The sequence below is a fragment of the Mauremys mutica genome, chromosome 3, assembly GCF_020497125.1.
Source record: "Mauremys mutica isolate MM-2020 ecotype Southern chromosome 3, ASM2049712v1, whole genome shotgun sequence".
Classification (NCBI taxonomy): domain Eukaryota; kingdom Metazoa; phylum Chordata; order Testudines; family Geoemydidae; genus Mauremys; species Mauremys mutica.
The window spans coordinates 164549087-164576107 of NC_059074.1; the positions used below are offsets into that span (position 1 = coordinate 164549087).

The window sequence follows — 27021 nt, forward strand, 5'->3', positions numbered from 1 at the left end:
TTCTCCTCCCCCCCCACAATCAAGAAGCTAACAATGCATGCTTAATTTCACTGATTCATTATAGGCCATCTGCCAGCTTCCATGTAGAAGTAGTTTGTTCTTTGGGAAAAGGACCTTGTCTTACTAAATGCTAATAAGTTGCTTAGCACAGTTGATGCTTTATATTTAATAACTGTCTCATCATGGATGATACCCAGTATTATAATCCACTGGATACCTCCTCCAGCTTGATATATTGCCACGCATAATTTTTGGCTAATTTCCAGTCTCTTTCAAGGGAGTAAGCTTTCACCTTTTACAGCACAACTAAAAGTCTAAAAACATAAGTGAGTTTTGATATTTGTTGCTCTTTGGCACTTTCAGTAATTAAACCAATATGGTTTTTCTTTTGTTAACTGTAATATTGCTCAAGAGAATCCACAAAGCATAAATTAATTATGGATAATCACTAAAAAAGAGGGATAACTGAAGGCATCACACTGACTGCACAGATAGTGATGAGCACTAATCTGTTTTTTTTTTTTCACAAGTATCAGCCCAGTGCTTTACTAAAGTTGCCTTCTTGGCTTTAAAATCTTTGAGTGTGTGCATGTATGTGCAAGTATAAAACAATATAAATAAAGGTGGGGGGTCGGGTAGAGCTGCTCTGAAGTGACTATATTTAGTGGCAAAATAAATTTCTATTAAATAGACCATTTACTCCTATTAGCCTTGCACTACCAACACAGCTGAGGGGAGAATAAGGTGAATTTCATTCCTACTTCCATAGCATAAACAAAATTATGTAGCAAATTCTGGTCAGTTACACCTGTGCAGTCTCCTGGATGGCAGTGGAATTTCACAGGTATTACTGAGGTTATTACTTGACTTTTTAGTCCTGGAAGTGATAAGCAAAGAAGAAGAAAAATCCAGCTTGGTCATCAGATCCCAGCTTGAGTTTGGAGGATTTGTGGTTCGAAAAATGGTCTCATAAATGGAGCATATTTGATCTGGAGTTATACAATAAGCATAGAACCCAGTGATAATGTTATTGCACATTTATTTTCAAAGTAGAACTGCAATTCAGTAACAGAGGATAAAGCCAGCTTTTAAAAGTATACCCTTGGTGGTAGCCTTATCTCCAAAAACCTTAAACTACCAGGATATGTAGTTAAAATTTGTAATGCATTTCATTTGATTATACAGGAGGTATTTGTAGCCCACATCAACATACTTTAATCCACTTTTATAGGAAGCCATTTTTTTATTTATTTTAATAAATGTTGGTCAAGTAAATAGAACAAACTCAAGCTAGTGTAACTATGTTGTGTTCTGTTCTGAAAGTGTGTAGGATTGAAGCAGCAACAGCTGTAGATTAAAACAAGGCAGAACCTAATTGTAGTTGGTAAGGCAACTGCATTTCTGTTAAAACCACCCGAGAGAGAGCATTGCATTTATAGCAGCTCTTAGTTGATCCAATAGTGTCCCCTGTGACCTTGGTTGGGTGTTTTGTAGGGTGACTAATGGCTCACCATGTTCTCTTTTTCTGGTGACTTGCCTATTGCCTGCCTCTGGGTTTGTGATTCCCCTTATGCTGACTTCTGCAATATTCCTTTAGTCTCTTATCTCAAGGCTTTGATGCATATGTTCTGAAGGTGGCCACCGTGACTTTGGGTGGCAGCAGATGGTAAACCTTCAGGCTGCCACCGGCTATACTGGTGTTAAGTTGGAAACTTAGCCTTTGATGAAGAATCAGTAGTGCAGATGAAAGAGCTTTTACTGCAGAAATATCTTTTAATTAAAAAAATTAGCATACTGAAACACTTGCTAATTTCTATGCACGTAAAGAATCCTAAAATTAACTGTTTTCTTAAAGCTAAACTATAGTTATTTACAAGTCAGATTTTATTTTGTCTCCAATTGTATGTAATGTATTTAAATAGTTGTTTTTGATTGTTTGTAAACTGAGCTGTTGGATACAATTATAAATCAATTATCTGAAGGTCTCTGCAGTACAATTATTTTTAAAAGTAGTTTCAGGTAACATCAGAATTAACTTTCAGTTTTAAAAATGAAATGGGAAATCCTTGCTTGCCAAGCTACAAAGAACTGGTATGTTATTACCGTAGGGATTACTGATTCCCCCTTTGTTATGGTAGCGAGGTGGCAATAATTCTTTGTTTATATGCCTTTTGGGACACTGCCTGGGAGAGCTAAGATACTGTACAAAGCACACTTGAGTGTGCTAATGTTGCAATATTATTTGCCTGTCAACTTCCTGTGTAGTTTCAAATTGGCTCTTGTAGCACTGCCTACCTATGTTTTTTTTTTCTTGGTAGTAACATGCTATATTGGAGGATTTTAAAGCCTAAAACAATATCACATTATGATGACAAATAGGGTTTGCATAGTCTCCTTTTGTATCACTGTCTCACTTGCCATAAATGGCGAAAATCTGGCGTAGCACTTATGTTGCCTCCCTTATGAAGATGGATGCATAATACTGTAGGTGACAGTTAATTGTTATAAGGTATTAGACCTCACAATTCACGCTACAGTCATCCTTACCCAACAGCTTCCATAAGCATCTGAACGCCAGGAACAGATTGGCTTCCTAACATAACATAAGAGAAGTGTCTGTCCACAATCTGCTGTTGCTGATGCTCCTGATGCCATCGTTTTGGATAGAGTTTTGGGACAAGGAACATGCCATGGAACTTCATGTTCTCAAGTCAAGCCTGTTTATGGGGGAGCTCACTGACCCTGGTTGCTATGTGTTTTGAAAGGAAATCCTACCAAAAATCTCTAAGGAACATACACCTGCACTCTCCTCTGCAGAAATATGGAGGAATGCCAGTATAAATAACTCCTACTGTGACAATACCAGTAAACAATGTTTGGCCCCAAAGTCTGAGAAGTGAAGGCTCTGATGTTGAGAGCAAGTTGGTGCTTAACCCACTGGATTGATGTCTCATCTTTGCAAAAGTAGGTTACAGCAGTAGTCCTGCAAGGTAGCCCAGAGGAGGTTGTTTTTTTCTGCTGTGTAAGTACTATGCTTTGTAGAGTAGATGTACTAGGGTCTAAAGGAAGTGGTGTGCCTCTTTCTTTCTCTGGCTCATCCTCTTTTGAATTTGCATGCTATTTACATGTTATGGTAATACCAATAATAGTGTGGTAATTACCCATTTTTGTAACTTGTGCAGATAAGGCCGATTATGGACTACGTTTTGATAAGTTGCATGAGCATGCATGAGCATACCTACAATGTTAGGGCCCTACACTGCACTTATTTCAAAGTAAGTTAAATATATCCTAGATCTACCCAGTCAACCTAGGATAAATGGGTGACGCTAGTAGTTTCTCTAAACTTCCATCATGACAAAATAATCAGTTATGCCAAGTTATAGAGATAATAAATAAATAGTAATTCTCTAGCAAACAAAATAGAGCAGTGGATTATTTTCAAATCTGTGGAAACTGATTTCAGCTTTGAGTTAAACAGAGAAAACAAGACCAAACATAACAAGAGTTATAATGCTTGATTGGAGAGAAAAAGCAAAGGAATGGTGGCTGGTTGGAGAGACTGGTTAATCAGTCCAGCTAGTGAACCTTAGCGACATGGAACTATTATCTGTTAAAACCTATTCTGTTACAGTTGAAAAAGAGTAGCTGCTAGTCTTTGTGATGTTATAATATAACAGCTGAAGCTAGCCCTTAAGGGACAGGTTGTCTGCTTTATTCCAGTTAGTGGCAGTCATTCTATAGGTTACTACTATAGGGTGAAGAGTCGGTAGTCTGCTCTGGCATGCCGTATGTTAATACAGTTCTGATAAGCAAGTGTGAAACATGAAAGGGAGGAATACATTAATTGTATTTGTGCAATAAGGTATGCCATCAAAGGTAATTATTTCATGACAGTTTTAGCTATAACACTTGTTTTATCATGAAATAAAATATGGCTTTAGGAGCCTTTTATTGGAAAGACAATTGTATCAAATTAGTACCAAATTAGATTTTTGTCTTTATAAAGGTGAGCAAACCCATGAGCAGTTTTTAAATTGGTGTGTTGTATTCTACAAATGAACAAATCCTGTCTGAGGGTTAAAGAAGCTATTATTTTGTCCTTTATGCTGACAGCTTCATTACTGATTGGCCTACTGTTGGTATTAAAAAAAAATGTTTGGCTCCTTATGATCTTTGTGCATGCAACTATAATATTAATACAGAGCCATAGAACTGTTCATTAAGAAGTGACTTTAAATGAGGTTGATGCATGAGATACAGATGTTAAATGCAGACATTCCTTTTCGTATACAGCCGTATGGCTAATAATTTCCAAGTGGCTAAAGCTCTTGTTAGCAAGAGTGCTGGTGTGTTAAGAATGGCCCTATAAATAACTTTAAGAGCTGAAGTTGAAGGTGCTTTTTTTAAAGACTATTGTTAACTAAACATTATTGCCAAACAGATGGAAAGCATTCACCAGCCTGATGTTTTTAAGTCTAATTATATTATCACCAGTCCTGTACGGCTCAGTTGAAGAGGTGTATCCAGAGGCCAATTTATAATCATTTAGCCAACACCTGTTTGGGAGAAATTGACAGTCAAAGGGCACATTTAAAAAAAAAATCACATATGTTCTTGTATTTATTGCCTCAATGTGAACAGTACCTACCTACAAATAAACTTGGTAAAAAAAGACAAAGTGACTGTAAACAAAACATCACTTCCTAACAATTTTTATCTGTCTTAATTTGGCATATCTTGTAAATTTTATTTTAAGCATGGTGGCAAAACCAATGTTACTGCTATGATTTATTCCACTGTCGTCTTTTATTTCTGAGAGCCCAATAGAACAGGCTTACAAAATCATCATGAAAATTCACCTGCCTAGGCTCATTATCTACTCACCAGCCTTCCCATTATGATGAAAATGACATTCAACACATCCATCAAAAAAAACTTAATCCATTGAGTGGGCAAATAGAATTTTTAGAGGCTGCTATAAAATATTTTATCTTAGTTAGATTGCATAAACTCTTGATTTAAAAGCTTCATCTTAAAACAATCAAGTATTTTTGTGCACTGTGCAATGAATGAGTATTATAGGAGGCGCTGGTAGGGACCTTTATACTTGGGTTTCCATTAGAAAAGATTATTGCAACCTTAAGAAGGTTTAACACATCCACTGTTTGCAGCAGGCCTTTGAAATTAGGCATGGAGAAAATTCTTGGCTGGGGAAGTACCTTGTCTTCATCCCATGAAATTCCATTCAGGTTTAACATAGTTATAATTGATTAAAAATCACAATTTCCCTTCTCTTGCTTGTATTCCTCTGGAATATGTTGGGAGTCTGCTCAAATAATTAAGTCTGAACATTCTAAAGAGCTAGGCCCACACTGCTGTTACTTTACTGGGAATATCTGTGAGCTGCTGTCCAGGCACCATTATCCTTGGACTCAGCATATGGTTCCAGCATTCCATTCCATCCCCACCTTGTGGGTACCACATGGGACAGGATCTTCCCCCAACTCTCAGAGGGGAGGGAGAGCTGAGTGGATTTCTTAGAGCCCCCAAACCAGCACACAATCCCAGCAGACCATCCCTGTTTTGGTGGTGCCAGCTGGGGCAGGAGTGCTCCTCTTCCCAGAAGGTTGGGGGAGGAGGGGAGAGAAAGCTGGGCTGGCCTGCTCCTGCTACCCACTGGCCCCAGAACATGGTGCCACTGGCCCATCACCCCTCTGGAATGTGTTCTGCTGCTGCCAGCTGATGTAGTTAGTCCTATAGCTCAAGTTGTAGCAGTCCGTGTGGCAGGTTGCATAGATAACTGTAAATCTGGCATTTCCTGTCTTTTTTTTTTTTAACGCTTCACTTTGCTGCCTAAATAATGTTTTAATGTAGTTTTTCTTTTTAAAAATGTGATTGTATTTACATTGGAAGCATAACTGTGTGGAGAAATTTAAAGAGTGAATATTTGATTCAGACTGGACATTCTACATGTTTGATCTTGGAGTATTGGTCTTGTACATGTACCATTTTAGGTTATTGTGCTGAACTGGAATTCTTCAGATATGCCTGAGCATCTATACTCTTGGAATTCAAGGGTAACACGCTCAAGAGTGTGAGGGTTTACAAAGAGATTTGGAGAACTACAGTTCCCTATAATTGGAATTTCTGAGGACTGTCTTTCAAACAAGTGACAATACTAAATTAACTAATTAGATTCCTTCTGCTGCAAAAGTAACAAAATGGTGGTGTCACTAAGTTATAAATGAAGTTGTCTATGATGTGTCTGCAGCAAGGCCAGTATACTGTAATGAAGACTGTCTTTTACAGCTATATATTTTCCCCTTTCTGCAATGAATCCATTCTCTTTTCCTAAATAAATATTCTCTTTCCATCTTACTATAATATTGCAGTCCTAACAGCTGGATTTCCCTGCAGCAATTTGTGTTGCCAGTTATGGATGCACCAAAATTATAAGGTTGTGGAGGAATTCAACAGCAGTGATAGTAGAACTGATTAAGGCATTAAAAATTTGTAGGTGTTGCCACAACCAGTAAGAGCTAGAGCAAGCCATGTTATCGTGAGAATGCACAAATTGGTTTTTCTTCCGACACACAGTCTTCAGTTTGACTTCCTGGGAGGGGCACAGGAGCCAGCAAACAGAGCTGTAAACAGGGGGAGTTTGCGGGGGAGACTAAGAGACTTAAGCAGAGGAATTGACAGGCTAGTGAAGGGAGTGGGTGGTGTTCTGCTGGTGTTCTAGTGCCTGTTGTGGGTTTGTTGTGCTGTAGGTGGTGGTGGTTTGCTTTGGTTTGTGTTTCCTGGACTTACAGGTTTTAGGTGGGAAGGCTATGACCAATACAGAGGCAGCAGTGAAAGACACAATAAGAATGACTGGATGTGGAAGCTGTGACATGTACATGATCCTGGAGGGGGTACCTGAAAAGAGTTTCGTCTGCATGAAGTGCTGCCTGATAGAGCTGATGGAAGAAAAGATCTGAGGACTGGAGATGCAGGTGGAAACTCTGGTCGATTTTAGAAGAGGTTTCGAGCAGATGATGGAGCAAAGACATGAGGAGGCTGAAGGGATAAGCTCAGTCTTTCAGATGGAAGCAGGACCAAAGAATTCTGAGGGGAGACTGCTGGGTGAGGAAAGTGGACGGTGGAAGTACCTGACTAAGAGAACCAGGCAGAGGAAAAGACGGGCCAGTGAAGGAGAAATAGAGCTCAGGAACAGGTTTGCAGAGTTGGAAAATGAAGAAGGGGCACAGCAGGTGGTCGCTGAAGGTGAGAGGGCAAGGAAGAAGAGAAGAGCAGCTAGTCCTATAGGAAGAGGGGAAGCGTCAATGGAGACAACACCAATTATGAGCCCTAGAAAGATACGGGATGGATTGCAGAGGATTGCAAGAGACAATAGAAATTGAGAGGACTTGCAGCCAGAGGGAACAGGGGATAGACCAGAGAATCACACTTGTCACCAGGAAAAGGCAGGTCTATGTGACTGGGGACTCCTTACTGAGAAGAATAGACAGGCCTGTAACTAGTTCTGATCCAGAGAACAGAAGGGTGTGCTGTCTGCTGGGTGCTAAGATACGGGATGTAGACCTGAGGCTGAAAAGGATCCTAATGGGAGTGGGAAAGAATCCGCTGATTGTCCTTCATGTGGGAACAAATAATATGGCTAGATTCTCGCTGGAACGTATCAAGGGAGACTATGCCAGACTGGGGAAGACGCTTAAGGAAATTGAGGCTCAGGTGGTCTTCAGTGGGATTCTGCCTGTTCCTAGAGAAGGGCAACAAAGGTGTGACAAGATTATGGTGATCAACAGGTGGCTCAGGCAGTGGTGCTATGAGGAGGGCTTTGGGATGTATGGCCACTGGGAAGCAGTCATGGACAGAGGACTGTTCTCTCGGGATGGACTTCACCTGAGTAAGGAGGGAAATAGACTTCTAGGATGGAGGCTGGCACAACTGATTAAGAGAGCTTTAAACTAGGAATTTGGGAAAGATGATTGGGAGATGTCCAGGTAATCTCCACGCCGGAATTTAACATTGAGAGGGAAGAAAACAAAGTAAGAAAAGATACAGCCGTGGGTCGGAGAATGGAAATAAGGAGGAAGGGTAGTGTAGATACCAGTCTAATAGGTGATACTGGGGGGTAGAATGTCTGTGCCTATCCGGGTAAAGAATGTTAGTGAAGCCAAATGGCAAAAATTAAGATGTTTGTACACTAATGGGAGAAGCCTAGGTAACAAAATGGAGGAACTAGAGCTACTGGTGCAGGAAGTGAAACTGGATATTATAGGGGTAACAGAAACATGGTAGAATAGTAGTCATGACTGGAGTACAGGTATTGAAGACTATGTGCTGTTTAGGAAAGACAGAAATAAAGGCAAAGGTGGTGGAGTAGCATTGTATATCAATGATGAGGTAGACTGTAAAGAAATAAGTGATGGAATAAGTCTGTCTGGGCAAAAATCACATTGCGAAAGAAAGCTAATAGAGCCTCCTCTGATATAGTGCTTGGGGTGTGCTACAGACTGCTGGGATCTGATTTGGATATGGATAGAGACCTCTTTAATGTTTTTAATGAAGTAAACACTAATGGAAATTGTGTGATCATGGGAGACTTTAACTTCCCAGTATAGACTGGAGAACAAGTGCTAGTAATAATAATAGGGCTCAGATTTTTCTGGATATGATAGCTGATGGATTTCTTCACCAAGTAGTTGAAGAACCAACAAGAGAAGATATCATTTTAGATTTGGTTTTGGTGAGTAGTGAGGACCTCATAGAAGAAATGGTTGTAGGAGACAACCTTGGTTTGAGTGATCATGAGCTAATTCAGTTCAAACTAGATGGAAGGATAAACAAAAATAGATCTGGGACTAGCGTTTTTTATTTCAAAAGGGCTAACTTTAAAGAATTAAGGAAATTAGTTAGGGAAGTGGATTGGATTGAAGAACTTGTGGATCTAAAGGTGGAGGAGGCCTGGAATTACTTCAAGTCAAAGTTCCAGAAACTATCAGAAGCCTGCATCCCAAGAAAGGGGGGAAAATTCATAGGCAGGAGTTGTAGACCAAGCTGGATGAGGTGATTAAGAAAAAGCAGGAAGTGGAAGATGGGAGAGATTAGCAAGGAAAGCTACCTTATTAAGGGATAAAGTGAGAAAGGCCAAAAGCCATGTAGAGTTGGACCTTGCAAAGGGAATTTAAAACCAATAGTAAAAGGTCTATAGCCATGTAAATAAGAAAACAAAGAAAGAAGTGGGACCGCTAAACACTGAGGATGGAGTGGAGGTTAAGGATAATCTAGGCATGGCCCAATATCTAAACAAATACTTTGCCTCAGTCTTTAATGAGTCTAATGAGGAGCTTAGGGATAATGGTAGGATGACAAATGGGAATGAGGATATGGAGGTAGATATTACCACATCCGAGGTAGAAGCCAAACTTAAACAGCTTAATGGGACGAAATCGGAGGGCCCAGATAATCTTCATCCAAGAATATTAAAGGAACTGGCACATGAAATTGCAAGCCCATTAGCAAGAATTTTTAATGAATCAGTAAACTCAGGGGTTGTACCGTACGACTGGAGAATTGCTAACATAGTTCCTATTTTTAAGAAAGGGAAAAAAGGTGATCCAGGTAACTATAGGCCTGTTAATTTTGACATCTGTAGTATGCAAGGTCTTGGAAAAAAATTTGAAGGAGAAATAGTTAAGAACATTGAGGTCAACGGTAATTGGGACAAAATACAACATGGTTTTACAAAACGTAGATCGGGCCAAACCAACCTGATCTCCTTCTTTGAGAAGGGAACAGATTTTTTAGACAAAGGAAATGCAGTGGATCTAATTTACCTCGATTTCAGTAAGGCATTTGATACGGTTCCACATGGGGAATTATTAGTTAAATTGGAAAAGATGGGGATCAATATGAAAATTGAAAGGTGAATAAGGAACTGGTTAAAGGGGAAACTACAACGGGCCGTAGTGAAAGGTGAACTGTCAGGCTGGAAAGAGGTTGCTAGTGGAGTTCCTCAGAGATCAGTTTTGGGACCAATCTTATTTAATCTTTTTATTACCTTGGCACGTGACACAAAGCTGGGAGGTATTGCTAACACAGAGAAGGACTGGGATATCATACAGGAAGATCTGGATGACCTTGTAAACTGGAGTAAAAGTAATAGGATGAAATGTAATAGTGAAAAGTGCAAGGTCATGCATTTAGGGATTAATAACAAGAATTTTGGTTATAAATTGGGGACACATCAGTTGGAAGTAACAGAGGAGGAGAAGGACCTCAGAGTATTGGTTGATCACAGGATGACTATGAGCCACCAACGTGATATGGCCGTTAAAAAAGCTAATGTGGTTTTAGGATGCATCAGGCAAGGTATTTCCAGCAAAGATAAGGAGGAGTTAGTACTGTTATACAAGGCACTGGTGAGACCTCATCTGGAATACTGTGTGCAGTTCTGGTCTCCCATGTTTAAGAAGGATGAATTCAAACTGGAACAGGTACAGAGAAGGGCTGCTAGGATGATCCGAGGAATGGAAAACTGTCTTATGAAAGGAAACTCAAAGAGCTTGGCTTGTTTAGCCTAACCAAAAGAAGGCTGAAGGGGGATATGATTGCTCTTTATAAACATATCAGAGGGATTCTTATCAGGGAGGGAGAGGAATTATTTAAGCTTAGTACCAATGTGGACACAAGAACAAGTGGATATAAACTGGACACTAGGAAGTTTAGACTTGAAATTAGACGAAGGTTTCTAACCATTAGAGGAGTGAAGTTCTGGAACAGCCTTCCAAGGGGAGTAGTGGGGGCAAAAGACATATCTGGCTTCAAGACTAAGCTTGATAAGTTTATGGAGGGGATGGTATGATGGGATAGCCTAATTTTGGCAATTAATTTGGCAATTGATCTTTGATTGATTATTAGCAGGTAAATATGCCCAATGGTCTGTGATGGGATGTTAGATGGGGTGGGATCTGAGTTACTACAGAGAATTCTTTCCGGGGTGCTGGCTGGTGAGTCTTGCCCACATGCTCAGGATTTAGCTGATCACCATATTTGGGGTCGGGAAGGAATTTTCCTCCAGGACAGATTGGCAGAGGCCCTGGAGGTTTTTCGCCTTCCTTTGCAGCATGGGGCACGGGCCACTTGCTGGAGGATTCTTTGCACTTTGGGGTCTTTAAACCATGATTTGAAGACTTCAATAACTCAGACATAAGTTAGGGGTTTGTTACAGGAGTCGGTGGGTGAGATTCTGTGGCCTGCATTGTGCAGGAGGTCGGACTGGATGATCAGAATGGTCCCTTCTGACCTTAAGTCTATGAGTCTATCAGTGTCATCTTAAAAAACACCCCCCCCCTCAAGAAAACAGGGAGCCTTGGGGGAAGGAACAAAAATTGGGTATAAGAAACCTGGTGGTGTGAAAACAAGTCTTACTGGGAGAAGGGAGTGTTGGACTAAACTGAGGTAATACTGCTTTGTATGCAGTTACCCTAACTTGAGTTCTGCTAAATTATACCCTCACCAATAAAACACCAACTGTTTTTTTTGGGGGGGCTGGGGGGGATTGGTTGTCAAGTTTTAAATTTTTAAGCAGCTGATTGGTAATCAGATGAAGTTTCTGCAGTATTCAGGAGACACCTTTCATGTCCTCAAGCACATTTCTGTCTTTTAAAAAAAAAATCAGTAAAGGTCTTACTAATATGTTATCAGAATTTTTTGTATTTATTGTGCACTGTTTTTTAATAACATGCAGCTATTGGTCTATAGAAATGTTCAACAGGCGATTTTTGAGTTGCCTACTGTTAAGTAGCTTTATACTAATGAGAAACTTAAAATAATTTTTCTTTACTTTATGTGTTTTTGTTTAGGTTTTACTTGTAATGGATACTAGAACACAGCAGACTTTTATATTGAAAGTAAGTAAAATCTTTATTCTAGTTTCCTAAACAACTTTGCTTGCTAATTTACTCCACACAAAGAAAATATTTCCTGTTTTTTATGGTTGCCATCTCTGTGAATTTTATTGGCACATTAACATTTCTGTCTTCTAAATGTATTTGAAATATATTTTCACTTTCTTCCATTCCCTTTCCTTTCCTTTTTTCTCTGTAGTTCTTGTACGCATAGCATTACCACTGATCATGATAGTGGTGTGATCATTGAGGCCAATATGTTAGAGCATAGGGGATATAAACCCTCATGTTTCAGGGCAGAAGTTAGGAAGAAATTTCTCCTGTACACAAGCTATTCCATAACTGTTCGCTACAGGGTTTGTTGTTTGTTCCCCTGAGGCATCTGGTACTGGCCACTGTGAGAGACAGAATATTTGATGTGGTGGACCACTGCTCTAATCCAGTATGGCAATTCCTATGTTCTTAAAACTATAGGTTACTACAATGTGAAAGGTCCGTTTAAGGCTACTAAATTATTACATTAATAATAAGGACTTCCCTACATGGGAATTAAATCCTTAAGGTTTGCCTCCTGTGATTCATGTAGATCAGGTAAAAATTCTTTTGAGAACCCAGTGAATCCATGGGGCTGGGAATTGGTTTACTTTGAGGGCTTGATGCAGCCCTTATTCACACAAGGAATCACATTGATTTGAATTAGGCTACTGACATGAGTAATGGCTGCAGAACTGAGGCCCAAAGACTATGCTGTAGTTAATTGTTGAAACTTTATTTACACCTCAGCTTCAGGTACACTGTGTACACACACTGCAAACTGTTCTAATTCTATTTATCTTGGTTTAGAAATCCAAACACATACTCTGCAGAAAATCATTCCATTTATAATTCACAAGTGGCCATCCGTAAACATTATATAGTTCAGATATTGGATCCTAGGTAAGCATCCTCATTGCATCTGTAGGCAGACTAGATGAACTGTATATTTTTCCATTTTACTCCTTACATCTTGTTGATCAATATAATAGTAGGTCACGCTTACTTCCCGCCCCCTCCATTCCAATAACTTCATCTGTGTGCCGAAATTATTACCTCTTCAGGAACTGAATGTTTTCCTGTTTTTTTAAGTATGGTGGAAACATAAGGATAACATGTGAATCCAGGGTATTCTTTTGTCTCTAGAACATAGACTGATTTAAACAATGTCTTTTGCTTAAAAAAAAAATAAAATTTTTAAAAAGGTCATAGGGAAATAACTGTGTGTCATCCTGATGACTTAGTTTGAGAGAGATTCTAATAAAAACATTGACCCATGTAATTGATTTTAATGGCAGCTTTGTGCCATCTTCTGTTCTCTGGAAATGCGCCAGATGCCATCAGCAGAGCCTCGGGGGACTGAGGGGCATAGAGCAGCAGATGAGTGGTTTCTCTGAAGCCCAGAGTAACTCGGATAGATTAGTTTGGTTGATAAACACAGAGCACAGCAGGCTCCAAAGGCAACTGAGGGTACAACTGACCTTTTTGTTCTCTGTCAGGGTCTAAGGAAAAGTAGTGAGTACAGCAGGAACAGAAAGACCATCATTCCCCGCTGTGTGCCCAACATGGTGTGTCTGCACAAGTACATCATCTCTGAGGAGTCTGTATTTCTTGTGCTGCAGCATGCAGAAGGTTTGTCTGTGGTTTAAGTACATTGAAAAAAAATTCAAGCTTTCAATCAATGATAAATTTAAATGTCAAATTACTTTCTTATGTATTTTTCTAAACAAAATATTTTCACTCTTAGAATAACAAAACTATACAAAGAACGGATTTTTTCCCCCTTATTCCTATTCTGAATCTTATTCCTGTTTTGAATTTCCCCAAAAGCTGCTTAGTTGTTTGAGCTTTAGTAATATTGTACATTTCTAACCATTTATTTTCTACAGGACAGATAGTGGTTTGGTTGAAACTGCAATCTACAGTATGTATAAGTCAACTCTAGGAGATAAAATCTTTTTGCCACTTTTGTAATCTTTGGCAAGCAAATCTTTTTAATGTTATGTAGTTAAAATGGGAAGTATTCCCATAAGAATTTAATAATTGCCTTCTAAAAAACAAGAACATTTGCCTGTTCCTTAACATTACATAGTTATTCTGATCTGGGTTTTTAAGAAAATAGCCAGTGGTGTCATATAGGAGTTCAAAGCAGAGCCACAGAGTTGTGCCTTCAGACTATTTATAAAATTCCTGTTATATGTTCAGGGAACAGGTGGCAAAAAATAATTACGTTTTGATTTTTTTTCCTCTGGATTTAAATATTCCCTAATTTAATTACTCCTTTTTGTGTAGAATGAGTGCAGAATATAAATTTCAGTTCTGCTAATATAGCTCTTCCTTTTTAAGGGATGCTGCTAATTCAACCAGAAAGGGGAAATGCAAGGCACAGAACTAGTTTATAGAGAAGATAAGTTAAGAGGAAATATTATTCCTTTTGTTTTAACTATTTGGAATTTGTCTATGCACATGCCACTTTTGTCACATACAGGAAGACAAACCAACAAAAGTTGACTCTGTAATGTGAAGAGTTCTTTGTTTCTGTAGTATGTTTTATTTATTTATTTTAAACTTGACTGTACAATGATGCATGAAAGAAGACCTTACGTTAATAGGCTACAATGTAACTGTATGTGAATTCTCTACCCAAGAGACCATCTTGGGAATTTGAAAGCTATCAATTGACCTCTGACCTGAATGCATATTGGTAGTTTTGGACTGAATCTTTGGAGAAGCTTAGAAAATTTGTTGAGAATTCATTGGTGCCAATAGATTTCTGTTCCCCGGAGTCTGCAGGGGAAAGGGATGTGAAGAAAAAATATTGGGGTTGGGGGGTGGGACTCAGTTGATTATTATAACTTCAGGTCCCTAGGATTTTTAATTCCCTTGAGGAAAATCTTCCTTTGGTAGCACAGGATGAAGATAGGATGAGAAGAGGAAAAGGTATTTCAGGGAGAATTACTAGGGTGGGTAATAACCAAACATCCCAAAAAGAACTTTAAAGTACACAGCAAACTGCCACAGTCCAGGGCAACCTACTGGAAATGGTTACTACTTCCCAGTAAGGAATATTTTCCTTTGGCTCTGGTGAATGAAGGGGGGAAGGGAAGCAGAGATGTTTCATACCCCAGAGCTCTTGTATATAAGAGCAAAGAGGTGAGCTGAATGGATTGGACAGGACAGTTATTGTAAGAGGGAAAACTTTATATCTTGGCGGATCAGGAGAGAATAACGAATCCAGTGAGAAGTTACTGTCCTGGCCTGCTCATTCTTGCCAAAACCAACCATAACAAGTGTTGAGTTCCCTAGGTAAAATTAATTTGTGTCAACTGCTGCTAAATCCCTACTTTGTATAAATTGTATAGGGCAAAGGGTTTTCTCTCAAATCCCCTTTGTATATTAGGAGTAAGAGAGCAGCATATTGTCTAGAAGTGGGTACGTGATAAGCTCAGTCACTGCTCAGTTAATGATTCCTTATAAAAACTACTAATTATGAGAGATAGGTTAAGCTTATTTTGGTGAGCCAAACATAAAGGAAAAACAATTGCATTTAAAAAGTAGTATGCCTTCTTTAATAGAAGACATATTTGTATATGTGGAAAAAACATGCAAAAGAATGTATTGTAAATAAGCACTTATTCGTTCTTACCTAAATCTCAACTATACAAAGTAGCACAAACACTCTCACAGCTTGAAATCATCCTAAACCACCTCCTTCAGGATGTTCTGTCTATCCTTGAGTGATGTACTCAAGTGATATTGGAGAGGAATTGTGCCACCCCCATATTCATAGCAAAGTGGTTAAAGTTCTTGGATGTCTGTGCTTCCATCATCCAAACTCCAAATGACCCTGACTTAATGTTGTGGTTGTTGATTTATTTATATTCTGATAGTGTCTAGGTGCCTCAGCTGTTCTTTTGTACTAAATGCTGTACACACACATTATAAGAAACAGCCCTTGACCCTGAAAGCTTATAGTATAAATAGACAAGACAAAGGGTGATGGAAAGGAAGTGATGTTTCCATTTAAAGAGGGGGACCTGAGGTACAGAGTGATATGGTCACTTGTCCAAGGCTATACACAGGAAATATCATAGATCCAGGATTTGAACACGGATCTCCAGAGTCCCTGTCCAGTGCCTTATTTAGAAGACCATCCTTCTTCCCTGACCTTTGTCAGTTAATGACGTTTTAAAAAAAATTGTCATTGGGTTTCTAGTATCCATGGCGATTCTCTGACATCAGCCCTTGAGGTTCCCCAGCTCATCTGGATTCCCACGCCAAAGATCACTTACCATCTGTGTCTTAGTAAAGCATAGCTGGAACACCTTGAGCACAAGAATAGTTGGAATCCTGACTGTCCTGATACCCAATCTAAGAGGCTTTTTTTAAATTTTGCCAAGAAAAATAATGGGAAGGTGATTGACACCCAGGATGGGAATTTTGATATGGGCTGGTGCAGTGACAGTGGCTGACTCAATAAGACCTTTTAAATTGTTGGACATTGTAGAAATAGAAACCATGAATGTAAAATGGGGTAAAGTTACACTGTATTTGTATGGGGTGGTTAGGCTTTGTCACCAAGAACCCCATGGTGTTTTAATGACAGGAGAAACCTATTGGTTAATAGCAGTCAGATTGCCAGAATCTTGTAAATGTCTAGGGTAGATAATCTTACCAAAATCCCTATAGAGGAGGTTTTTGTAAATTATGGCTACCTCACACTCATTCCTCTAAAAACCATCTTTCTCTGCTTTTCAGGTTCCCCATATCAGTCAAAAGCCAAAACTTTCTAATTATTCAAAGCTCCAAGGTGTAATGATAGGGCTAAAAAGTGCTTAGTCACTTCGAGGTACTAGCAGTACTGCTCCCAGTTAAAAACAAAAAAAGATAAGCAGGCAGGGTATGCTTTGCAGTCATCTTTGGGAATGGATAAAAACTTCAGGGTCAGTGCCTGTTCCAGTGTAAATACCTAAAACTGTGTGTCACTCCTGTATGTCTCTTTTGCATCCAAACTTCAAAAAGTTCTGTTTCATTAGAAAGGAGCATTGAGCGAATAAAACATTTGGTTTATATATCACTCCATGGTGGTTTATCATGCTTAGAGGCCAGTTGTACCATTAGGAAGTTCAAGGTTAAAAATGTTAATTTTAACTGGAAAACCATTTGGATTAAGGCCTGTTTGGAAGAGGTGGTAAAGTTGCATATGAAGGTAACTGCTTATTAGCGAAGAACTTTGATGTTGATTTTCACCCACTCCCTTTACTGCACAGCTTATATCAACTATCAGGTTTAAAACTATTGGGTTTTAAACTGGACTCAGAAAACTTGACCCCCAAACATTCTTTGATTAAGAAGAAAACATTCTTGTTTTACCCAGAAGTGGTGATGCTGTCATTCCTCTAAACGCAGCTAATGGGGTTGGTGGATTCCCTTAAACTCTTCCCATAGTCACAAAACATTACAGGGCTTTAGAGGGGTGTGTTAGAGGCAAGAAAGTCCACAAAGTTATCTGGTAGCTTTGTCAGAAAGCATTTGGCAAGATCTACTGTGGTGGAGAGCCAGTGTGATGTTAACAAGGCCTCAGTTTTTTTTGGCACTACCAGTGCCAGAAATTTTAGAAACAGATGCTTCAAAAACAGGCTGGGGGGCTTCTGTGGTACATCAGAGTTTAAGTGGCTGTTGGAAACTGTCAAATCTCTTCAAGCATAAACAAGCTGGAGCTCCTATCAGTCTGGAGAGCACTCAAGAAACTTCAAATTGAAGAGGCTTTCAGGGTATGGGAACTAATGGACAACAATTCAGTGGTGGTCTGTCTTGCCAAACTACGGACTTGCTGGTCAGAATGGATTTCATTAGTAGCCCTAAAGATTCTGTTGCCAGTCCCGAGAATGTAGTAATGGCTGTTCTGTCCTTGTCCAAAGGCTGGTTTGAAATGATAGCTCTCTCTCAATTTTTGTCAGATGGTGGGCACACAGGCTTCTTCTGTGCTAGCAAATTTTGTAGTAGTTATTCGCCACCACGGTTAGCAATGGTGAAGGTGGTAATATATGTAGGACTCTGTTTTTAACTGCTGTACTGTCATGTTAGAGATTCTGGTGATAAACTCCTATGTCCTATATACCCTACAACCTCCACTGCTGCTACTGTTGTTATGCATTGGAGTTATTGCTTATGTTACGGTAGTGCCCAGAAGTGAGGTCCCAGTTACGTCGGGCACTGCACGCACATAAGTATATAAGTTTAATCATTTTATATATTATGAGGTTGACTAGTGGCTGCATCTCCTCTTTACAAGATCTGGATTTTATTTTTTCTGCCAGCAGTGCCGCTCGCAAAACATGAGATACTTGATGCGGCTTGTGATCAAAGGAGCAGTAGGGAGAGATGTATTTTCAATAGGGCGGAATATCGTGGTTTTCATAAATCAGGACTGTGGTGTTTGTTTTTTTTTAAAAATTATATATATACACCCAAGTTCAAAATTAATTATTTGGAGGAAGTTATATGGCCTGTGTTATACAGGAGGTCAGACTAGATTATCACAGTGGTCCTTATGAATCTTGAAACCATTTTCCTCTTTTTCCACTAAGAATTTGGGTAAGTTTTGAAGGATGAATTGAGTAGATGTGTCTCAGTACTCCTCTTCTCTCTCCCCTGTGTGGTCATGGTTATTTGGGAACCCAGATTGTTGTCTTTAACTTTAGTTACCAAAGCCCAAATCCAGTGTGGCCACAATTTTTTAGCGATAATCAGGTTACACAGCCCTGCATTGCAGACTCTTGGGCCAATTTAGCAAAAGCTAAATGATTGTTTTTTGGGATACATCCGCTTAGTTTTTCAGGATGTGAACTTGCAATGTAACATGTCTGCAGACTGGATGAGTCAAAATTCAACAGGATATTAATTCCTCTTGTAAACTGAAACTAAAGCATGGTTAGGAAACTGAATTTACTGGTCTGTCAGGTTTTCTTTCATCCTAATGATACTTATCCTAAAGTCTTTGTATCTTCTTGTCTTTGTCACTACTTCAAAATAGCATTACACCCACTCCCACCCTACAGAAAACATTTAAAAGAAAATCTAAAAATTGTGGAACTAACAGGACTCCTGCTCAGCGTCACTGCCCAGCCACTTTGCTTTTGATTGCATTCAAATTTGATTGCATTCACTTTCTTGTACACTGACTTTTACGATTCATCTCTTTGGGAGGCGCAGATCTAATCTTCTCTCTGTAACGTGCCTATGCTGTCTCAGTGACTAATATGCTCTGTGCTATACATGCATTGTTTGCATTTTTCTGCATACAAGTTCACTTTTAAAAATATGTTTCCATTGTAGTTTATGTTCTCCAGTGGCACAGGACTGGGGGTTAGGAGAGACAAGTCTTTTCCTGGCTCTTTCACTGCCCTATGGGGTGTCATTGAGCAAGTCACTTCACCTGTGCCTCAGTTTCCACATTTGTACCACAGAGATTATACTAATCCTTATGTGTAAGATGTTTTGAGATATGTGGAGGAAATGTGCTACTTTGTATAAATAATTGAAAACTAATTGGAGCAAGGACTAAAACTTGGGTATCCCACCTCCCTAATCATTGGGCTATAGAGTGATTCTCTTTCCCTCTGGACCAATGAATATTTACCTACTTAGCCAAAGCATAACAGTTTCAACAGATGAAATTTGAGAAAGAACCGCATCAAAGTAACCTGTACCCCAGTGATCAGGGCATTCATCTTTTGACATTTCTGAATTAATTTTTTTTCCGGACTGAAACAATTTGCTGACATTGACATGAATTCACGAAATGTTTTGGTCAACCAGATCTGCATTTTTTGGCAGAAAAAAGTTTAAGCTGAAAAATGTCTCCTATATATGAGTCAAATATTATTTTTTGCCTTGGCACTAGTACTTGATTAAAGTAAAATTTACTTGGAATGCACTCTATTTCAGTTAATATTGTAGTGGTTCCTGGTAGCAACCAGTATGGCTGGATTTCCACTTCTGTTCTGAGATCCCGCTTTTCAGGTGCGCTTAACTTTCTTAAATTCCTTCTGGAATGCTCAACCATGGTTTGTGTAACCCAAAAGGTGGATTTTTGTATTAGGTAAATGTTAAAAAAAAAAAAAAAAAAAAAAAACCCTTCTCCTATCCCAACTGAAGTGATTAGGCCTTATGTAATTAAAAAAATGCCCAGCGCTTGCTAGAAATGTCAAAAGTTAAATTACTTAACTCTTTTTTTTTTAAAGGAACTAGATTGCAAGTAGGCATCACTTGGAAGATTTCTGCTGCAATATTAACTCTTCCACATTGCACATAGGAAAAACTTCATATTTTCCTTGGCACAAATACATTTTAGTACGTTAGCGGTGATGCATCTATACCAGGGGTGGGCAAACTTTTTGGCCCGAGGGCCACATCTGGGTGGGGAAATCGCATGCAGGGCCATGAATGTAGGGCTGGGGCGGGGCATTGGGGTGCGGGAGGGAGTGTGGGGTGTGAGAGGGGTGCGGTGTGCAGAAAGGGGCTCAGGGCAAGGGGTTGGGGTGGAGGAGGGGTATGGGGTGTACGAGGGGGCTCAGTGAAAGGGGTGGGGGTGCGGGAATGGGCTCAGGGCAGGGGTGCCAGGAGGATTGCGGGAGGGGGCTCAGGGCAGGGGGTTGGGCTGCAGGAGGGGTGTGGGGTGTGACAGGGCGTTGGGCTGCAGGAGGGGTGTGGGGTGTAGCAAGGGGCTGAGGGCAGGGGATTGGGGTGTGGCGGGGGTTGGCATGCAGGCAGGGTGTGGCGCGGGCTCAGGGCAGGGGGTTAGAGGGTTCAGGGCAGGGGGTTGGGGTGCAGGGTGCAGCGGGGTTCGGGGTGCAGCACCCCTTACCTGGTGCAGCTCCAGGGTGGCAGTGGCATGCACCAGGGCTAGGGCAGGCAGGCACTGTGCCTGCCTGCCCTGGCCCCGCACCACTTCCGGAAGAGGCCAGCACCATGGCCCCTGGGGGAGGGAGGGGCAGAGCTGCCCTTGCCTGTGGGTACCTCCCCCCGAGGCTCCCATTGGCTGCGGTTCCCCGTTCCCAGCCATTGGGAGCTGCGGGGGATGGTTCCCACAGGTGAGGGCAGCACATGGAGCCCTCTGTCCTCCCTCCCCTGGGAGCCACAGGGACATGGTGCCAGCCGCTTCTGGGAGCAGTGCGGGGCCCAAGGTGCCACGGGGGTGGCAATACCATGGGCCGTAGTTTGCCCACCCCAATCTATACTATAAAATGTATAGAATGACTGGCAACGTTGTGGTAGAAAGATTAGATTTAGGAAACTTGGTTGCATTGATGCTAGTTTACTTGTGATTCTATTAAAGATGAATAAACTTCAGTTTTGCGGTGATACTTTTCACAGTTATTTAGTTTGTTAGACAATATTTGACAAAGTGACTGAAGCCCGCTTGCGTGGACTGACTTCTGTAATTTTAGTTTTTATAGATTCCTGATACAATATTAGCATGGTTTGCTAATGGGTTTTCTTGATCTTACACAACGCATGGTGGGAGGAGGAGGAGATTATTTGTGTGTCACTCATAAAAACATAATTATATACCCAGAAACAAATATCGCTCTTGTTTGACCCTGGATTGGGCATTTTCAGAAAGGAATAAAATTGTTGTTTTTCACTATTGAACAAAATTATTGAACAGCATTTATTTACGTATTTCCACTTGACCAGGAGACCAATCTTGAAATACTTATACATAAACAGCTATATGTATGAATTTGGACATTTAATCAAATGGTTTTTCATTTAGTTGCACTTAACTGTAAATCAGAAAGCAATAAGCAACAGTTTTTCATCGTTTCCTACTACAAGTAATTATTGAATCATAAACTTTTTTCTCTAAGCTTTTAAAGGAGGAAGGTTTATAATTGGAATAATTATTGAAGGGAAGGCAGTATGGCCATTTAAACTGTTTTCACTAGTGTCAGAATAATGTAAATTTGATTTTTTTTGTCTTAACTATGATAATTGGAAACTGGCCTACTGACCATCTTTAGATGCTTACTGGGACTAAGGGAATTGTATTCTCTGTTAAAAAGCATCAGAAATAAAAACCTTTTAAAAAAAACTGCATGTGCTGTTTTCTTTTTAAACCGTTACATAATGACTTGAGTATCTTTTACATTGATAGGGTCAAATGGCTATGGAACATAAAAAAACAATAATGTCCTGGGTCACCTTACTAGCAGAAATACCTAAGGAGATGTAGATGCCCAGGGTCCCAATGCCACCTTTGGTTCTCTGATAGTACGGCTCCTATGCCCTAACAACATTTCTCTTAGACAGGGGGTTTCTTCCAACCTCAATGGTGTATAAAAGCTAAGCCTGCATTCTTCCACGTTTTAAGTGTCAGTGGACTGCCGCTCTCGTATGGAAGCTCCATTACAGTCCACTCATGTACAAGAAGTTCCCACGTCTATATTTAGGGATGGGTTAGGGAAATGTTGTCAGATGAAGTTTATTAATTGGTACAGGCAAGCCGTGAATATTTCCATTATATGTAAATGAATGAGCTCGGCAAAATTATTTTGCCAAATTTTTAGCAGTTAAAAAACATGATTTCAACAAAACTTAACAAAAAATAAATTATTTTTGAAATTTTCAGTCAGAATTGTGGAATAAAAATCCCACTTTCACTTTTGCTCCCTCTTTTTTTCCAATTGGGGAAAAAAGTCAGAGGGGACAGGTGAAGAGGGGAGATTGGTTCCCCAACCCCACATTCACCCCCCTTCCCTCTGCTACTGCTAAAGTGGGAGAGAGAGATGTTGGCAGTGGTGAACTCAGAACTGAAAATTTGAAACTATATTTTTAAACAAATTGTTTAAAACATTTTTGTTTTGAATTCTTTGTGTGAGGGGGAGGGGTAAATTGTGAACAAAGCATCAAACTTTAGCAACCCTCCCAAAATTTGACCAGCTCTAAAACTTTTATGGAATACAATAAAATGAGATAACATTCCATATAATTCATTTAAATACAGATATGTATTCACGGTAACCATGAACATCTTAAAATTGGGATCTAAAATTATGATATAATCAATGATTGATTCTCAGTGTTTTCTATATCAGGACCCTCTCCAGGTTTTCCTTCCCATGTAGCTGGGACAGTCACATTTAATTATATGGGAATGTCAAGGTGATGACACCCTGACACCTGTTTACATCTTGTAGGTTAAGAGCATGTATGTGAATAGATCCAAATTGTCCTCCTTACCATCAGTTTCCAAACTGTTAGAATTTTCTATTAATATTTTTTGTTTGATACACTTAGCTTCATCATAGCTAGTGAAGATCTTGTTAAATCACATGTACTTTAAGGAATTTCAGTAAACTCTGTTATTTTGAAAGGGAACTGCTTGAATTCTCATTTCTCCCCCTTGAAAGTTTTCTAGGACCTCTCTCTGCCTGCTTGAGGTCAATTTCTTAGGCCCAAGCAAGCACAATAGAACAAATTGGAGAGAGTCCAGCAGATTGGGGGCTGGGGCACATGACTTATGAGGAGAGGCCGAGGGAACTGGTCTTATTTAGTCTGCAGAAGAGAAGAATGAGGGGGGATTTGATAGCAGCCTTCAACTACCTGAAGGGGGGTTCCAAAGAGGATGGAGCTAGGCTGTTCTCAGTGGTAGCAGATGACAGAACAAGGAGCAATGGTCTCAAGTTGCAGTGTGGAACTAGGTTGGATATTAGGAAAAACTATTTCATTAGGAGGGTGATGAAGCACTGGAATGGGTTACCTAGGGAGGTGGTAGAATCTCCATCCTTAGAGGTTTTTAAGGCCCAGCTTGACAAACCCCTGGCTGGGATGATTTAGTTAGGATTGGTCCTGCTTTGAAGCAAGGGGTAGGACTAGATGACCTCCTGAGGTCTTTTCCAATGCTAATCTTCTATGATTCTATTATTCTAATATCTAATTTAATTTTGTGCAACCTTCTGCTTTGTACCCATGATCTGTAATTGTTTATAACAAACATTAATAGAATTTTCAAGCTTTTGAAGAGTAACAGTCCAATTGTATTATTTCCAAAGCTTAACTGCAGCCAAGTACTGTAACTTTCTTGGACTTTTCAGAGATGAGAGAACTGGGCTTGGGTTGGGACAGAGACAGATGCTCTGTCTTATTCCTTCCTCTTTAGCCATAGATTCTGATATTTGCTACTGAAGTGTATTGATTAAAATCCACCTGCCTCCCCCAGCAAAAAAAAATGGCATAATATAGCAAGATATCAGGGAAGAAATCTTAACTTGGCAAGAAATCCTGATTTAACAGACCAATAAAATATCTTCAAAAAGCAAGAAAAGAAATATCTGTATCTATATCCTACTATTAGGGACCTGAGGGGCACTAATATCCACAAAACTGAAGAGGGGGGAAACCTAGAACTTGATAATGATTCCTCCTTTATTTCATCCCTCCTTTTTTCCTCCCCTGATGTCACATAGAAGATTGGAGCTGTGATTCAGAAGCATCTCAGGAAATGCAGAATGTTTGTGGGGAACCTTATTTTCTCTGATTCTTGATGTGTCCTGAAACAGAAGAGCAGTTGTAATCCTGAAACAACTTGGTTAGAGACAACTCTGTAGGATTTTAAACATTCTTTCTATTTTAATAATCTAAGATGATGCTACTAACACATAAATGTATTAATAAATTTGTTTGAACTATGAGTTAAGTCGACAGGGTCCCTCTAGCTATTCTCTATTGAAACAGCAGTTCTAACCTCCTCTAATTGGCATAAGGAAGTAATTTACACTGGTGACTTGTGTATTTTATATCTCATAATGAAACCGATTTTTAGTTCTGAGTTAAATTGTGATTTTTCTTTTTCTTCCTTTGTAGGAGGCAAACTGTGGTCTTACATCAGTAAATTCTTAAACAGAAGCCCCGAAGAAAGCTTTGAAATCCATGAACTCAAAAGTTCTACTAAAATTCACCTGCAGCTGCCAACCCCTAGCCCTACAGAAATCAGCAGTAGTGTTGACTCCAGAGGAAGCAATGAGGGGAACGTGCTGAGAGTTATACCAATGAAGAGCAGCCTTACACCAAGTTCTCAAGATGAGAGTAGTAACCAGGAAGATGGTCAAGAAGGTTCTCCCAAATGGACAGATTCTGGGTCAAGTTCAGAAGAAGAATGCACTACTAGTTATTTAACATTATGCAATGAATATGGGCAAGAAAAAATTGATCCTGGCTCTTTAAATGAGGAACCTGTGTTGAAACCAGAGGGAGAAGATCTTAAAACCAAAGAGTTAGGATGCTTACAGACACATACTTTAGTTGGCAATGATAGCTGCAGCTCTCAGATCACCTCTCGGGAGCTAAAGTTTTTCACTGAAGATGCTGACCTGGAATTACTTAGTCCTACTAGGATATCAGACTCATTAAGTAAATCCAAGCACAGCCCTATGGAATTCTTCAGAATAGACAGTAAAGACAGCACCAGTGAACTTCTGGGGCTTGATTTTGGAGATAAATTGTATAGCTTAAAATCAGAATCTTTAAAGCCATTTTTTTCTGCACCAGATCATGACAGGAGTCTTGAAACCATGGAAAGCAAGGTGGGCTTTAGAGCCCAGGACACAATAAGCCGGGGTTCCAATGACTCTGTGCCAGTAATTTCTTTTAAGGATGCTGCTTTTGATGATGTAAGTAGTGCTGATGAAGGAAGGCCTGATCTTCTGATAAATTTACCTGGTGTATCTGAGAAACTGGAAGAAGCACCAGTGGTTAGGCCAAAAAAGCTTACAAAGACTGATGTAAACATCTTGGAAAGCAAACTGTTAGAAACCCCTGATGTCTTACAATTAAATAATAGTACAGAGCAATGCAAAGCACTTGATCAAAAGTTGAATCATGTGGTGCCAGAATTGGGCCATCCTTCTAGCAAGGAATCGGAAGGACAATATGATGTCACTCAGGAAATTGTCAGGACACTATTTACGTCTGACATTGACCTGGCTAGTTCAGAAGACGTGGCTCAGTTTCAAGGACTCGGAGCAATTTCTTCCTCATCATTAAATGCAACAAGCACAGAAGAAAATTTCTTATTTATTTCTAACTCACTCTCAGGTGCTAAAGAGTATAGCTTAGATGAAGGCATTGTAAGAAATCAAGCAATGTTGCTATTTTCTGATCAAACTGAAGACTTTGGTAAAGAGAAAACAAACCCTGCTCTCTTACCAAAAGCTGAAAGCAAAGAGACAGTAGTGGAGGGCAAGAGTGAAGTAGCACTAGAAGGAGAGAAGGAAATACATCAAATTTTTCAGGCCCTCGACAAAAGACTAGCACTAACCTCCAGATTTTACATCCCAGAGGGTTGCATTCAAAGATGGGCAGCTGAAATGGTTGTAGCCCTTGATGCTTTACATAGAGAAGGAATTGTGTGCCGCGATTTGAACCCAAACAACATCTTATTGAATGATAGAGGTCAGGAACTTTTGCAAATGCATTTCTTTTTATTCGCTGTTGCTTCCAATTAACTGGGTAGGCGTTTTATCTTGTAATTAGTATCTTCATTTCCTGTCTAGAGCTTCATTATCAGTGCAGCAAATTCACCCCCAGTAATAGCTTCTAGTACTTAATGATGCCATTATTCTTAATGATACTGTTTTTAGCTACAAAAGGAGTAATTACAGTTCACTTCTGTAGAAAATGGAAGGGAAAAATGTTTTGATTTCTCCTGTCGTTTTGTTTTTAGGACACATTCAGCTAACGTATTTTAGCAGGTGGAGTGAGGTTGAAGATTCCTGTGACAACGATGCCATGGAGAGAATGTACTGTGCCCCAGGTTAGAGCAATCACCTAAAATGTTTCACTTGGAAACCAGATTAGCAGTTTTCATTTTCTCATGGAGCCTACATAACATATTTCTCTTTGGGACCTCAAGTTCATGCAATATTTGATAGGATTTTTTCCAATTATCTTAGAATCTGTTCAACCGACCTGTAGTTTGATATGTTATGTAGCTCCTCTATAAAAGGTTATTGCACTAAACTTCTTGTTTTTTAGGAAACATTTTGTTTTCCTTAGGATATTTCCG

General features: G+C 39.7%; 1 protein-coding gene across 3 annotated transcripts in view; it reads left to right on the forward strand.

Moving 5' to 3' along the window:
• RPS6KC1 (ribosomal protein S6 kinase C1) overlaps nt 1-27021 on the forward strand; it is a 123262-nt gene that overhangs the window by 73261 nt on the left and 22980 nt on the right. For all 3 annotated transcript variants that reach the window (XM_045011342.1, XM_045011343.1, XM_045011341.1), the window contains exons 10-13: nt 11874-11921; nt 13451-13583; nt 24822-26408; nt 26680-26769. In XM_045011342.1, coding sequence (XP_044867277.1) covers nt 11874-11921; nt 13451-13583; nt 24822-26408; nt 26680-26769 — 1858 coding nt within the window. The remainder of the gene's footprint in view (nt 1-11873; nt 11922-13450; nt 13584-24821; nt 26409-26679; nt 26770-27021) is intronic.